The sequence below is a fragment of the Mesoplodon bidens genome, assembly GCF_964165515.1.
Source record: "Mesoplodon bidens genome assembly, chromosome: 11".
Lineage (NCBI taxonomy): Eukaryota > Metazoa > Chordata > Mammalia > Artiodactyla > Ziphiidae > Mesoplodon > Mesoplodon bidens.
Window position 1 is genome coordinate 80407588 of NC_138167.1, and position 13736 is coordinate 80421323.

Here is a 13736-nt window from a genome sequence, read left to right on the forward strand (position 1 = left end):
CTATACTGTAGAAAGTGAGAGAGGTGCCTCTGAGAGCTTCCCTACAACATTCTGTGAGTATAATGCCTGTACACTGCTTACCTAGGAACAAGAGAGGACCAGATTACTACGATGATTAGAAGCAAAACATAAAGGAGTAGACTGAAAAGAGAACTAAAATTCAACGATCCATAAATCTCACATACAAAACGTTATCAGGAAACCTTATAGTTTGTGCTATTTGAAAAGTATTTATTGCAATGACAAAACTAGAGGTTAATTACTTTTTTATTATTGAATTAAATTGTAAAGTCTACATCTACAATTTTAATCAGGAAGAAATGCTTTGCATTTACATCAAGGACACATTTTTTCTAGTGGAATAAAACAGACACAGACAAAAGACCAAGTACACATTTAAAAAATAAAAAAAAGACTACATGTTTTACCTGGTCCTACTTTGCTATTTTGGACCATACCTTTCCTATTAGAAAATTGATCTCACATACATATTAAGTCTGATTTATCTTCCCACATTTCTGAACATTAAATGCAGTTTCTCACAATTTCTAATTATAAACAAAAGGTTGAAAGCAATATGGGAATCAAAGTTTAAAAACAAAAAAAGTAAAAGTAGACTGCTATTACTGTATAGAGGCAACACTGAATAAAACGTGCTCCCTCTGTGGCTCATCTCAAAACACTTTTACTTGGAGAGGCAAGCATTTCTGATCTAGGAGTAAGTTTCCCACTGCCTTTGCAGAGACCAGACCTATGAATATTTCTGGTCAGCTGCAAAGTGAAAAATGTCTACAAAATATCTAAAAGCTAAATATCAGACTATGGCTGATGCAAATCAAAATTGTGTGCTGGTCTAAATATACATCTTCAGCTTTTCCTTTTTAAAAAGTATCTTTTTTAATTCAGAAGATATTTAAAAATAACACATTTTTAATGTGCTTTATTGTCAATGACTGTAAAGTTGAAACTCACATGATTAAATCAAAATCTTTGTTTTACTTGATTCTACTGAAATTTCAATTACCTACTACTTTCCCGAACAAAGTTATACATGAGGTAAGTTTTAGCTAAAAAAAAATAAATCAACCACAAAGATAAAGTTAATCATTTCAAAAGTAAACAAAAATCATAATGCCCGCCTCAATTTCAGAGTTTAAAAATTTATGTATTAACTACTGTGTATCCAAGGAAAGTTTACTATGTAGTTTAAAAGCACATACTTTTTGCTTTTAAAAGCACATACTTTCAAATCAAATTATGTTGGGAAATATAGAATAAAAAAAACTTGGCAAAATGCATTTTTGGTAACAAGATAATTCAATAATGAATCCAAATGGAACCTAAGACTGGTGTTTAAAATTTCTCACTTCTAAACACACACACACCTATTTATCTAAAAAATATTTTGGTAACGGATTGATAAAATAAATGTTTTGCTGTAAATAAAAAGTACAAGTTTCTAATTATAGCCTTATAGCTAGCTAAACAGTCTTTAAAAACATGTACAGCCAGCTAACAGTTCTCTAAAACATGTATAAGTTGCACCGATAGATCCCTGCTAAAAATCAACTGCATTTAAATGGGTCTTACCGAAGTAGGACATTCACAATACTAGATATCTTTTAAAAAGTGAGTACAATAGGGCTACAACAATAACATTACTATTAATAAAAGTTACAGAAGAGATTATCACTGTACTTTTCCCCATAAACACCACCAAACTTTGTTGCAGTCACCAAAACTACAATCTCAAGTTACTTTTTCTTACCGAATTTCACGTTTCAGATGTCTCTAGTTTTTATTCAGCAGAGAATAATTCTTAAAATCTTTTCTGTAAGAATTCCAAGTATTTAAATGTGTAGCTTCACATTATACTACCATGTTTTGCCCTTCTTGTTTCCCAAATACACAAAAACAATATACATTTTTTCTCAAAAAAGAAATAAGATGTCCACATTAAAAAAATAAAGCCTACAAAAAAGTTCCAGAGCTAAAAAAGATTATTCATATGGCACGAAGTGATCTCCTACTAGTCCGAAGTCCAAAACATTGAATGAAGTCCATTTATATATATCTTGCTTGCTTTTCAATGGAATACTACATTTACTGAGGTGAAATCACATTTTTTTTGTTCTTGAGTCAAGTGTACACAAATTTTTTTAATAGTTATTAAAAATAGGAGACCAAGCTGAATGTGCCAAAGAGATATCATTCAGTTGACTTTTTTAGAGTCATTAGAAAGAAACTTATAGAATGGATTTCCTTGGTTGGTTTCCATAGCTTGATAGACCAAAAACAAAAAAAAGGCTATGACAACGAAGAGCAAAATTTTTATCCACATGGGAATGGAGCGTCCCTTTTTTGTCTTTTCTGACTTGACATCTGCCAAGGGAACATACTTAGAAATATATTTAGACGAAAAAGATTCCTCCATCCTGAAATCACTGAGTTCTAATGGCCGGCCGGCAGCCCCTTTGATTGGTCTGCGGCAACTAGCACTGTTGGGAGTGAAAGGAGGAAGAGAAAAACAAATATTAGATAAAGTCATAACTTAAATAACATAAAATGACACTATCACTCCTAATTCCAAACACATTCCTTGAGGTAAAATTGTCATATAATATAATCAGTGACATCAGTCAACCTATTTAAAAACTTCTACACATTTTTCATTTAAAGAGTTAGATTTGTATCTTTTATTAGAAAATAATATTCAGAGTATTATAAATATTCACTAAATTTGCCTTCTTAAAGGTTTTTCAAGCTAATATATTTAGGGGATAAGAGGAAAAAAATAAGGTAGTTTGGTTGTGATTCCTTCAGTCAGGAAACAATTCAACAGATATCTAAAAGCAGTCTTTTCAATTAGAAAAGAGAGACTCTCAGGAATAAAACCGATTTCCTTCTTACCAGGTTTCAGTTTAGATTTAGAAGTAAGAATTAAAGAGTAGGTAAATGATTTATTTACATCCTTTCAGCTTAACAAAGTTAATTTTGAAACTGACTCAACTTTCAAGAATATGAACTAGTTAGTGCTTAGAAGAATTAAAGTGCTCCCAAAAAGAACAGCTTACTTATGAGAGCAGAGGTACAGTAATTTTGTGAAGAATTAAAAATTAGAATTCGTTTATGTATGTATATATAAAATAATTATGTTGTACACCCTAAATATATACATTTTAATGTGTCACATATACCTCAGTAAAGGTGGGAACAAATAAATAAATAAAAATGCCTTAATTGAATACACTAAATAATTGTTTCAGTGTATCTGAATACCTAATTCCTGTTGGTGTAGCTGCTTCAAAGGGAAACATTTCCTTAAGAATATCCCTTTCTACTCTTCTTTCCTCTGTTTTTTCTCCCACCTAATAAGAAACAAACAAACAAAAAAACAACCAGAAGTTAAAATTTAGTGTAAATGTGCAACAATTAGAACATAATTTTAAACAGAAGCTTTGGAGAACAGAATGCACTTAAATCTATCCAACTTTTACAACTGCCATTTCTGAATTCATTATTGCTTAATTATCCATACATTTCCAAGGCTCTCTTCAAATTTCCTCAGTGTGAAGATATGTTAATGTTGTAATGGGGGGCACACATTCAAATAAGTTAAAAACAAAAAACACAAAAAATAAAATTTCAGTACAGCTAATATGGCAGTGTAAGTTCCCTCCAATGCTTTTCATTGACATTAAAAGTACATTGTTTCTTCCTGTTAATTTTGTAATAAAATAAATGATCAAATATAGAAGATATCAAATTAAGATGGATCTTTTAACAAATTTTAGTATATGCTTTTAACTAGAGAGTCAATCCAATCTTCCTAATTTAAGAAACATAAAATAATTTTTTAAACAACCTGATTGCTTTGCTAAATTACCTTTATGCCCAGATCAAAATAATCTTTGATAAAGAATCATTCAAATTATAACGTATCCATGCAGTTAGTACTTTAAAGCTTAACTGTACAGGAGTTAATCAATTCAAGTATAATACAAAGTCATTTTAAAGTCCCATTATCTGACCTTTCAATGAAAGGTAGTATAGCTTCCCCCACAGCCCAAGTAACACTTTCAACTCACATCCATTGTAACAAAGAGAACATATTACAAGCAGCACACAAATGAGCACTCCCTTGAAAACTGGAACTTAAAGAGGCACATAGTAGTAGCAAGAGGACAGTATTAGCATGTCATACGATATTACTTTCCATTGTCACTAATAAAGTATGTCTTTAAGATAATATATGCACATAGACACACCCCCCACCCCACAAAGAAAGCTCTGCTCCCTCCCACTCCAAAAAACAAATATAAATATTTCTTCATTAAAAGATCAATGATAGCATCGATCTAAATTTCATTCATTTACTTCAGCTCTTGTCAATGGTTTCTTTGGTGTTCTTCTGGGTATGTCTGAGAATTCAGTGATTGGCAGAATAGGAGCTGCATGCTTGAAATTTCCAGTCACCCTATTGACAACCTGCCAAGATTCAAATTATTCAGACTCAGAATTATCCAAACATAACAAAGACATGTTAAAAGAAAAAATGATAGTCGATTTCTCTAATATTTGAAACTTTCCCTTAACAAAAATTTAGGCATAAGAACCTAGAAATGCATTAGTGCTTCATATGTGAAGGAAGCCTTATTATTCTTTAAACATGTTAGCAAAAAAGTATCCTTATAACACTAAGTATTCTTGCACAATGAATTATATATATATTAAAGTGGCTACACTGAAAACTTCTAAAATTCAGAATTATATGGGGAAAATGAGTTTAAAATATGTTTAAAAACATGTGTTTGAGGTTTGCCAAAATTCGCCACCTCCCCAATTCTAAGTAAGGGATAATTTACAAAGAAGTACCACTTGTATAGTTTATGAAACATATTTACTAAAGTTTCGTTGCTTGAAGCCATTATAGTTTCAGCTATGGGAGTACTCTCTGAAATTATTGCACCATCTATACGAAAATGTTCTGAAGTTTCCACCTGTTAGTTTGAAAACAAAACAAAAACAATAAATATAAAATAACCACTAAAACCCTACCAATCTGAGAACCCCATTCTAAGCAATAAGCCTTGCATCACCCTTTTCCTCGGAGTTCTTCTCGACCCTCTCGTAGATTCCCTAGTTAATGCCTGCAGAGGTCCGCCTTTTGAAGATCCACTTGTCCATTCAGTCTCAGTTACTCCAGCTTGAGAATAGCTCTATTCAAGCATCAACACATTAAAAAGTCATATTCTAATATCAAACACCTTAATAACGATGGCCATATTAGCATACTGAGAATCCATGAAAAGTTTCCAAATGCCAGCATTAGAAAATAATGCTATGCCCTCAAAATATTTCAGATGTATTGACTGAATAGATATGTAGGCATAAGAAAACACTTAAAATATGGTAAAATACATTAGAGTCCAACTATAGGAGCTCACATATTATGATAAAAGTGAGAGGGGGAAAAAAGACATCAATTTATCAATGGCTCCTTTTGTGACTTGCTGTTTACTATCTGGCTCCAGTATCATAGCTGCATCTCTAGCTGTCTAAACAAATCTTGATCTTGACTTGTAAGATAGTCATTTGTTATATATAACAAGTCAGTTTCCTCTTAAAACAAAATACAAATTTTATAATTGTTAGCATAGATTAAACATTATTCTTGTCGTATGGTTAGGACTATTTAAATAGAATCAGTTTCAATAATCTATACACAGCTATCTGACTTAAAAGTTCCCAGGTGTCAAACTCATCTTAGAAATAGGTAATAAAATTGAGCAGCAACAAAAACTTGATGGTCATCTTTTTTGTGAACAGGCAAGCCTAAAATGTCACTGCCAGGACTCAGTGCCACTCACTCCTCTCTACTGAAAAAAAAGAAAAAATGGTAATAGGGATAGACCACTGTCCATTTCCAGTCCCAGATTTACTTCTCCTTGGAAAAGTCGACTGATTTTCCTCATTTAAAAAATAATTTAGCAGTCCTCACATAACAGTTTGAAAAGCACTAGACTAGTGCTTCTACCTGAAGCTTTTGTTAAAATGCATATTCTGATTCAGTAGCTCCAGGGTGAGGCCTGAGATTCTACATTCCAAGGATCAAGTTATTCAACTTTTGAAACTTTTATTACCAGATGATTCTTTTAAATTCTTTTAACTAGAGGACATCCATCAATGATGAGTTATACTAGAATATGCTTATAGTATCACTTTTGCTTTCAAGCTAATATTTTATGTAGATAACTGATGTTTTTATATCTAAGTTAGTGTCTATTAATTTTAAAGATAGATATATTTTATTCTTATCTCAGTACAAGAGCAGTCATCCAATAAGTACACTTATTTGGCTGGAAGCATTACTACCAAAACACCGCAAGATACAGACATAGTTTCATACATCTGGTTTTGTATTTATCTATATTTGGAATTGACTTTATAAGAGTTTCCCCTTTGACTCACAATCTGAATCTCTGGGTTTCTTTTCCAGCTGTCAATTAGGAAAAATTTGCTGAATGCAAACATTGTTAGTCAAAAGACAAATTTGTAAACAAATTACACACACATATAATAGATGCTTATTAATAGTTAAATTCCTGATTATTTGAGTAGAAGGGAACACTAGTTTTAATCTTAAGTTCTCAATCCTGGTGGCACAGTATCTGCGAAGCTTTTAAAAAATACCAAGTGCGCCAATCCCACCTTAGACCAATTAAGTCAGAATTTCTTCTAGATTGGCCTGGGCTTAATTAAATTTTGTAGCTCCTGAAGGGATTCTAATGTGCAGCCAGGGTTGAGAATAACATAACTGACTTATGATGCATCTCAAAGCCAAGTATTTTTTTCAAACTACTTCCAACACTGCTTCCTCTTTAATAGTCAATTGCTCAATGCCAATAAAAATGAGAGTATTTTTAAAATTTTCTAGTTTGATAGTCTACTTGGTATTATCAATGTATACTCAATATTTAAAAACTCCTCGAAGAATTAAAAAGAACATTACTTTAAAGGGCTAATAAAGTTATCAATTATGCAACTAATACAATATAAAGCCTAGATATTTTACCTATGTCCATGAAGGTAAGGAGGGGGTCAGAAGAGACATATTTTTCCCTTAAAATTGGTTATCTACCAAATTCCAGGACTTTCCATTTGTTACGTTTTATTCTGAATAAATAACTGAAATAATCTCTTCATCAAAAATTTTACCAAACATCTATTGAAACTATTACACTTAATACAAAAAAAAGTTTACATTTTTATTAGTTATCTTTGAAATTAAAGGCCAAGTTCCATTTATTTAGAGATTTTAAAATTTTCTCCCATGGAAGAAAACACAAGAAATTCATTGGTTGCCTGTGGAGATAGCTGGGAACAGGGGTAGGATGGACACTTTTCACTATAAATCATTTATGCTTTCTTTTGCTCAGGTTTATTAAATTCTTTGGTTGAGGACTGTCAACCAATTTTATTAGTTCTTGCCTATCATCTAATTTAGAATTAATCATCTTCACAGAAAACTATCTTTCATACAACCAGAAAAGATACCTTGAAGACTGAAAAAAAATTTTTTCTACCAGAATCCACTATGCAACAAGTGACTTTGAGAAGAAAATGTACATAAAAAACAAAAATTACAATTCAGTGTATAACTACTTAGAGTAAGATGGACCAAGCAATTATTGACTGAAAAGAAAAACTCATTGCTACATAAAATTAGTAATGCGACTGCTATATGCTCGGTGGCCAGAATAAGGATTGTAGTGTCATATGTTTTCAGCAAGATGTTCTATAGAAAGTCCTCAATTTATCACGGAGACAACAGGAGGAAGAAACAAAAAAACGCTATCAGGTAAAAAGTTATTCAGGGGCCTCCCTGGTGGCGCAGTGGTTGAGAGTCCGCCTGCCGATGCAGGGGATACGGGTTCGTGCCCCGGTCTGGGAGGATCCCATATGCCGCGGAGCGGCTGGGCCCGTGAGCCATGGCCGCTGGGCCTGCGCATCCGGAGCCTGTGCTCCGCAACGGGAGAGGCCACAACAGTGAGAGGCCCGCATACCGCAAAAAGAAAAAAAAAAAAAAAAAAAAAAAGTTATTCAGAAGACATCAGGCAGTTGAGGCACATGAGAATGCAGGGGCTGGGTTATTAAAGGAGGCTATAAATCTCATTCAGTAAAAATACAAGCTTTAACTAGGTTATAAAAAAAAATCAAGATAATTAAAAGCCACCTTACTTTAAAGAACTATTAATTTAAGTAAAACATGACCAATATGGTTACTCATATTAACTTTTTTTTTTTTAAACAGCACCATATTCCTCCATTAGAGAAAGGTACTCCCATACATTACTTGTGGGAATGCGAAATGCTTCAACTCTTACACAGGGGAATTTGCTAACATCTAGCAAAATTACCCAGCAATTTCACTTCTAGATTTCCTGAAGATAAACTGGCTAAAACATGAAACAACACATGTAAAAAGGCTGTTCACTGGTGTACCTTTGCATTATTCAGAATAGCACATAACTGAATAATCAATAACAAAAAATCAAAATATCCACCAAAAGGAAAGAGGTTGAATAAATTACAGTAAATCCATAAAATGCAATACCATGCAGTGGTATAAAGCAATGAGGAAGCAATGAGGAAGAAGGCTATACTATATCTTGACATGATCTCAGGATAAGTGTTTAGATTAAAAACAGAAAAATAGAAATGTGCAATGTACGCTGTCTTTCATATATGGAGGGGAGCATAAATAAATATATAAATCTATTATTTACTTATATTTTCAAAAAGAAACAAAATATAAACCGAAACTTAATAAAAATAGTAACCTATGGATGGAAGGAACAAAGATAGAAGCCAGATTTCTGACTCTTTTGCCCAAATAAAACCATATATATATTCTCAAAAATTAAAAAATAAATATGAAAGAAAAAAATTCTTTCAAGTGACTTTAAGCACAGTATTTTGATTTTATATCCTTAACATAAGAAAAACTGCCCCCCATCTGAAAATACAATTAGCAGCTTTACTATTAGTAGTAATACTGTTATTTAGAAACATATATATAGTGAAAATTACGTAAGAAACAATATTATTTTAAGAACCAAGATACTCAGAATAAGAGAAAAGAGATACAAGTGTAACACCTAGAAATTAGCCTGCATTCATAAATTTGAGGAATTCATGACCTATCTTCTCTTTCTAAAAAGTAAGTACTCCTGGCTTTACCTACTGAAAAAGCCTAGAACAATGACAACCCAGTAGGAATGAACACCCTAGCATCCAGGCTGTAGGTAGCTTCCAAATAATATTTTCTATTAAAAGCATAAGGGGTTCTTTGGAAAAATGACTGACTTGATAAGAGGCAGGAAATATACAGCCCAGGACTTCTTATTGTGCCAGCAAACAAGAAAGTATCGAAGACAAATGGGTCAATAAAAGGATACAGGAATCAACTCAGTAATTCCCAGTGGCTAAAGATGGTACAACTTGAATGTGAAAAAAGAATAATGACTGCAATTGATCATAAATCAAATATATAAAAACCACAGTAGTAAAAAGATATTATTGATCGCTTTTCAATATGACTAAAGCACTTTTAACTTGATAACTGGCAAATAAAAGGCATGTAAGCATTTATCCTGGCTCTCCTATATGAATTTTATTTCAAGGTAACTAGGCAATTCACAAGGGAAAGTTCTTTATAAAAGAATTCCAGTTATAGATGTAAAGGAATCAGAGAATTCCTAGATCCATTATTTCATTTGAAGTAATGAAATAATGGATCTAGGAAATAATCAGAATGGCTGTCATAACCATTAAATGAAAGGGCGACGTGGAACTTTATAACGGATGAATCAGGCTTTCAACGCCTGAACCTATTACTAATTAATTTTAGCATCATCAAAAGGACATCATGTGTCTCTGAAATGATGCAATGTGAAGGCCACAACGCCATTTGTGAAGTATTCTTGTCAAAGTAACTGAACTCAAATCTAACCAACCCTTTAGATCTGTGCTGTACAAAATGATAGCTACTAGCCACGTGTAGTTATTTAAATTTAAATAACATAAAATTAAAATTTTAGTTTCTCAGCCATACAAGTCACATTCCAAGTATTAAGTGGCTACTTAATGAACAGCAGATATACAACATTTCCATCATCACAGAAAGGTCTATTGCACAGCCCCACTATAGCTCTAACTCCCAGTCTACAGGAAATCCAGGGTATGAAAGAGCAAATTAAACGACCCTTGAAGAAGGAATCTGCCAAATCCACAATGTGAGAAATATTATAGAGAACTAACCTGGTTTCTTCACCAAATAAATGGAGGGACGGGAAACCGTTTTAGTGGAAATAGCTACAGACTTAAAAGACAAAACAAGGGCTTCCCAGGTGGCACAGTGGTTAAGAAGCCACCTGCCAATGCAGGGGACACAGGTTCGAGCCCTAGTCTGGGCAGATCCCACATGCCGCAGAGCAACTAAGCCCGTGAGCCACAACTACTGAGCCCAAGGGCCACAACTACTGAAGCCCGTGCACTCTAGGGCCTGCGTGCCGCAACTACTGAGCCTGCGTGCTTCAACTACTGAAGCCCATGTGTCTAGAACCCATGCTCCGCAACGAGAAGCCACCGCAATGAGAAGCCCGTGCACCGCAATGAAGAGTAGCCCCCGTTCGCCGCAACTAGAGAAAGCCCACACGCAGCAATGAAGACTCAATGCAGCTAAAATTAAATAAATTAATAAAAAAAGACAAAACAAAATCAAAAACACCAAATGATATGTGGAGTTTGTATGGAACCTGATTTGAATAATTCAATCATAAAAGATATTTCTGAAACTGGAGGTTATTGTATGGAGAATGTATAAAGCTTTGAACACAGATATGAAAGATTTTATACACAATGCCACTATCACTCCAAATAAAAGTAATAATTATTTCATATCTAACATATATATCTAATATATATAAATAAAAAACAGCTCCAATCTTTTAGAGATATATACTGAAATACTGACATTTTAATGTGTGAAATGAGATGATGGCAAAGATTTGTTTTAATATACTTCAGCAACAAACAACAAAACCAGAGGAATTAAAAATGCTGCAGGGTGCAGGTGAAGATAAAATAAAACTGGTAGAATGTTGACAGCTGTTGAGGTTCTGTGACTGAAGGGTCAGTAAACTCTTCCCTTTACTCTTCCATATGATTTAAATTTTGTGGGACTTCCTTGGTGGTCCAGTGGTTAAGAATCCGCCTGAATGCAGGGGCCACAGGTTTGAGCCCTGGTCTGGGAAGATCCCACATGCCGCGGAGCAACTAAGCCCGTGCACCGCAACTACTGAGTCTGCGCTCTAGAGCCCATGCGCCACAACTACTGAAGCCCGTGTGCCCAGAGCCCATGCTCCGCAACAAGAGAAGCCACCACGATGAGAAGCCCATGCACCGCAACGAAGAGTAGCCCCCGCTCGCTGTAACTAGAGAAAGCCCGTGGGCAGCAACAAAGACCTAATAAAGCCAAAAATAAATAAATTTATTTTTTTTAAAAAAAGAACCTGCCTTCCAATGCGGGTGACATGGGTTCAATCCCTGGTCAGGGAACTAAGATCCCACATGCCACGTGCCACAACTAGAGAAGAAGCCCGCACGCCACAAAGAAAAGCCAGTGCAGCCAAAATTAAAAAAAAAAAAAAAATTTGTATAAGGCCGTTGTCTAATCCTGCCTCTCATTTCCTAAATCTACTCTCTCCTTTGACTATTTATCCTGTCCCTCAGTTTAGATTCCTCAGGTCAAACAATTACCCCTTAAACCATATTTAAAACCATCTTCCCACCCTCCTTTTAACCTCTTATCTGACAAGTCAATGCATTCTTGCTAGCACTATACCATCTTGCCTACATAAACTGGACCAAAATTCTCCATGCCTGTCCATTTCAGTGTCCTTCACCAGATTTTCCTAGTTTCTCTTGCTCTGTTATTTCCTTATTCTTCAGTGTGCCCCTGCAGCTCTTCCCTGGCAACAACAGATAAAAAGCCAACAAAATATTTATTCCAGTCTTTGGTTCAATATTAAACCAAATCTTCTTTCATTCAAAGCTCTATACATTCTCCATACAGTCACCAAGCTCATTTCTAACAAATAGTTCTGAAATTCAACTTAACTACATCAAACTAAGAAAGACACATGGCTTAAGAAATCAAGAATACTTCCACTGGTGATGTGCGACTTTAAAATGACAAAGAGAAAATGGAAAAGATAAATAGCCAACTAGACAAATCTTCCAGCTGGACAGAAAAAGGGTAAGGAAAATGACTCTAGGGATAGCTGACTTGTAAAGTGTCAGCCAGATCAATGCTTGATTAGTCAATAATTTGTTCTCTGTAAACTGAGTTCATTATTCCTGTGCTTATTTTCCCCTTAGTTTCCTACATTTTCCTTTTGGAAAACTGCATCTTGCCTCACCCATAAAAAGGTGAATTTTCGTCTAGAATAAGGAAAGAAAACAGTGTGGTCTTAGGATCAGACTAGCTTCAGAGTTGAGGGAAAAGCCACAGAATTATTATAAGACAGGCAAAAATAAAAGCAAAGTCAAAAATCTAGAGACAAAGACACAAATATAAAACCATTCCCCTGTTTTTTATTATATCAGAATTGCTTAGGTATTTCCACCTTTTAAAATATGTCTCTTAAAAAAGCAGTATGACTGGCTCTGAACCATGCTTAACACAGAATCAAACACAAACGAGACATTAAACACTTGCTTTTACAGTAAACACAGGCTACACTACTGACAAAACACACAAAGTTTAGATTTCTAGTGCCATTTAATGAATGCTTTATTGAGTGCGCTGGATTTTGGGTGTCAACTATGAACTAAAGGCAGGGACACAGGCAAATCAGTGTTGTCAGAAGATTACATATACCTGAATACAGCGACCATAAAGCTAAAGATACCTGATTGTGCTCAACTCTTCTTTGCTTGAGTGTTACCGGAGTCTTTGCTCTGCCCTTTAGTGGTTCTCTCTTCTCAAGCTTGAGCTCTATTTTAGAGTCTGGAAATAACATCGGAGAAATCATTACTCTCTGAGACACACAATAAACTACAATGTCATCCTAACATTACTCTGGAACCCTGGTTTTTCGGCACACTGATACATAAAATAAGTCTGTATATTAGTACTACCTCAACAGACCCAAACTGGTTAACTGCAATTTCTGTCTTTAAAAACTTTTCTTTTCCATTCTTATTTCATTCCATTTTTGTTTATCTCCCCCACTCCTTAATATGATCACCACTTCTTCCTGTTTATTCTTTCTTTTTTCTGGGACTAATAGCCTGAAACAAAGTAAAAACCCATGGAGGCTTTTCACTGAAAACAATTAGGAAGTGGGAAAAGTACATTAGAATACATAGCTGTTACCATTCTTTTGTCCATACAGTGCATTATTACTACATAAACAAAGGTTAGTTATTAAATTAAAATTTAGAATATGGAAGGGAAAAAGCTATAGTGAATTTTAAGACTGAAAAAAACGTGTATGGTATCAAGCCGCTAATAACAATAAATAAGTACAATGACATTAATACATAAGTGCATTTCAAAAGTCTGTCCTTTTTTGATGTGACTATAAAAACCCTGGGTACAATTGAAGAGGTAAGGAAGAACCTTGTTCACAGAAAAGTACAACCAATCACAGGTCACTCCTCTTCAG

The 13736-nt window shown here is 34.2% G+C and overlaps 1 protein-coding gene across 2 annotated transcripts in view; it reads right to left on the reverse strand.

The window, feature by feature from the left end:
• Positions 1-249: 249 nt before the first annotated feature.
• TMPO (thymopoietin) overlaps positions 250-13736 on the reverse strand; it is a 28589-nt gene continuing 15102 nt past the window's right edge. Inside the window, exons 4-9 of one of the 2 annotated variants that reach the window (XM_081249473.1) lie at positions 12978-13075; positions 5100-5219; positions 4905-5000; positions 4378-4488; positions 3280-3368; positions 250-2498 (exon numbers count right to left, since the gene is read on the reverse strand). In XM_081249473.1, the coding sequence (XP_081105599.1) occupies positions 2213-2498; positions 3280-3368; positions 4378-4488; positions 4905-5000; positions 5100-5219; positions 12978-13075 (800 nt within the window). In that variant the 3' untranslated portion in view covers positions 250-2212. The remainder of the gene's footprint in view (positions 2499-3279; positions 3369-4377; positions 4489-4904; positions 5001-5099; positions 5220-12977; positions 13076-13736) is intronic. The other variant, XM_081249474.1, reaches the window with a different exon arrangement.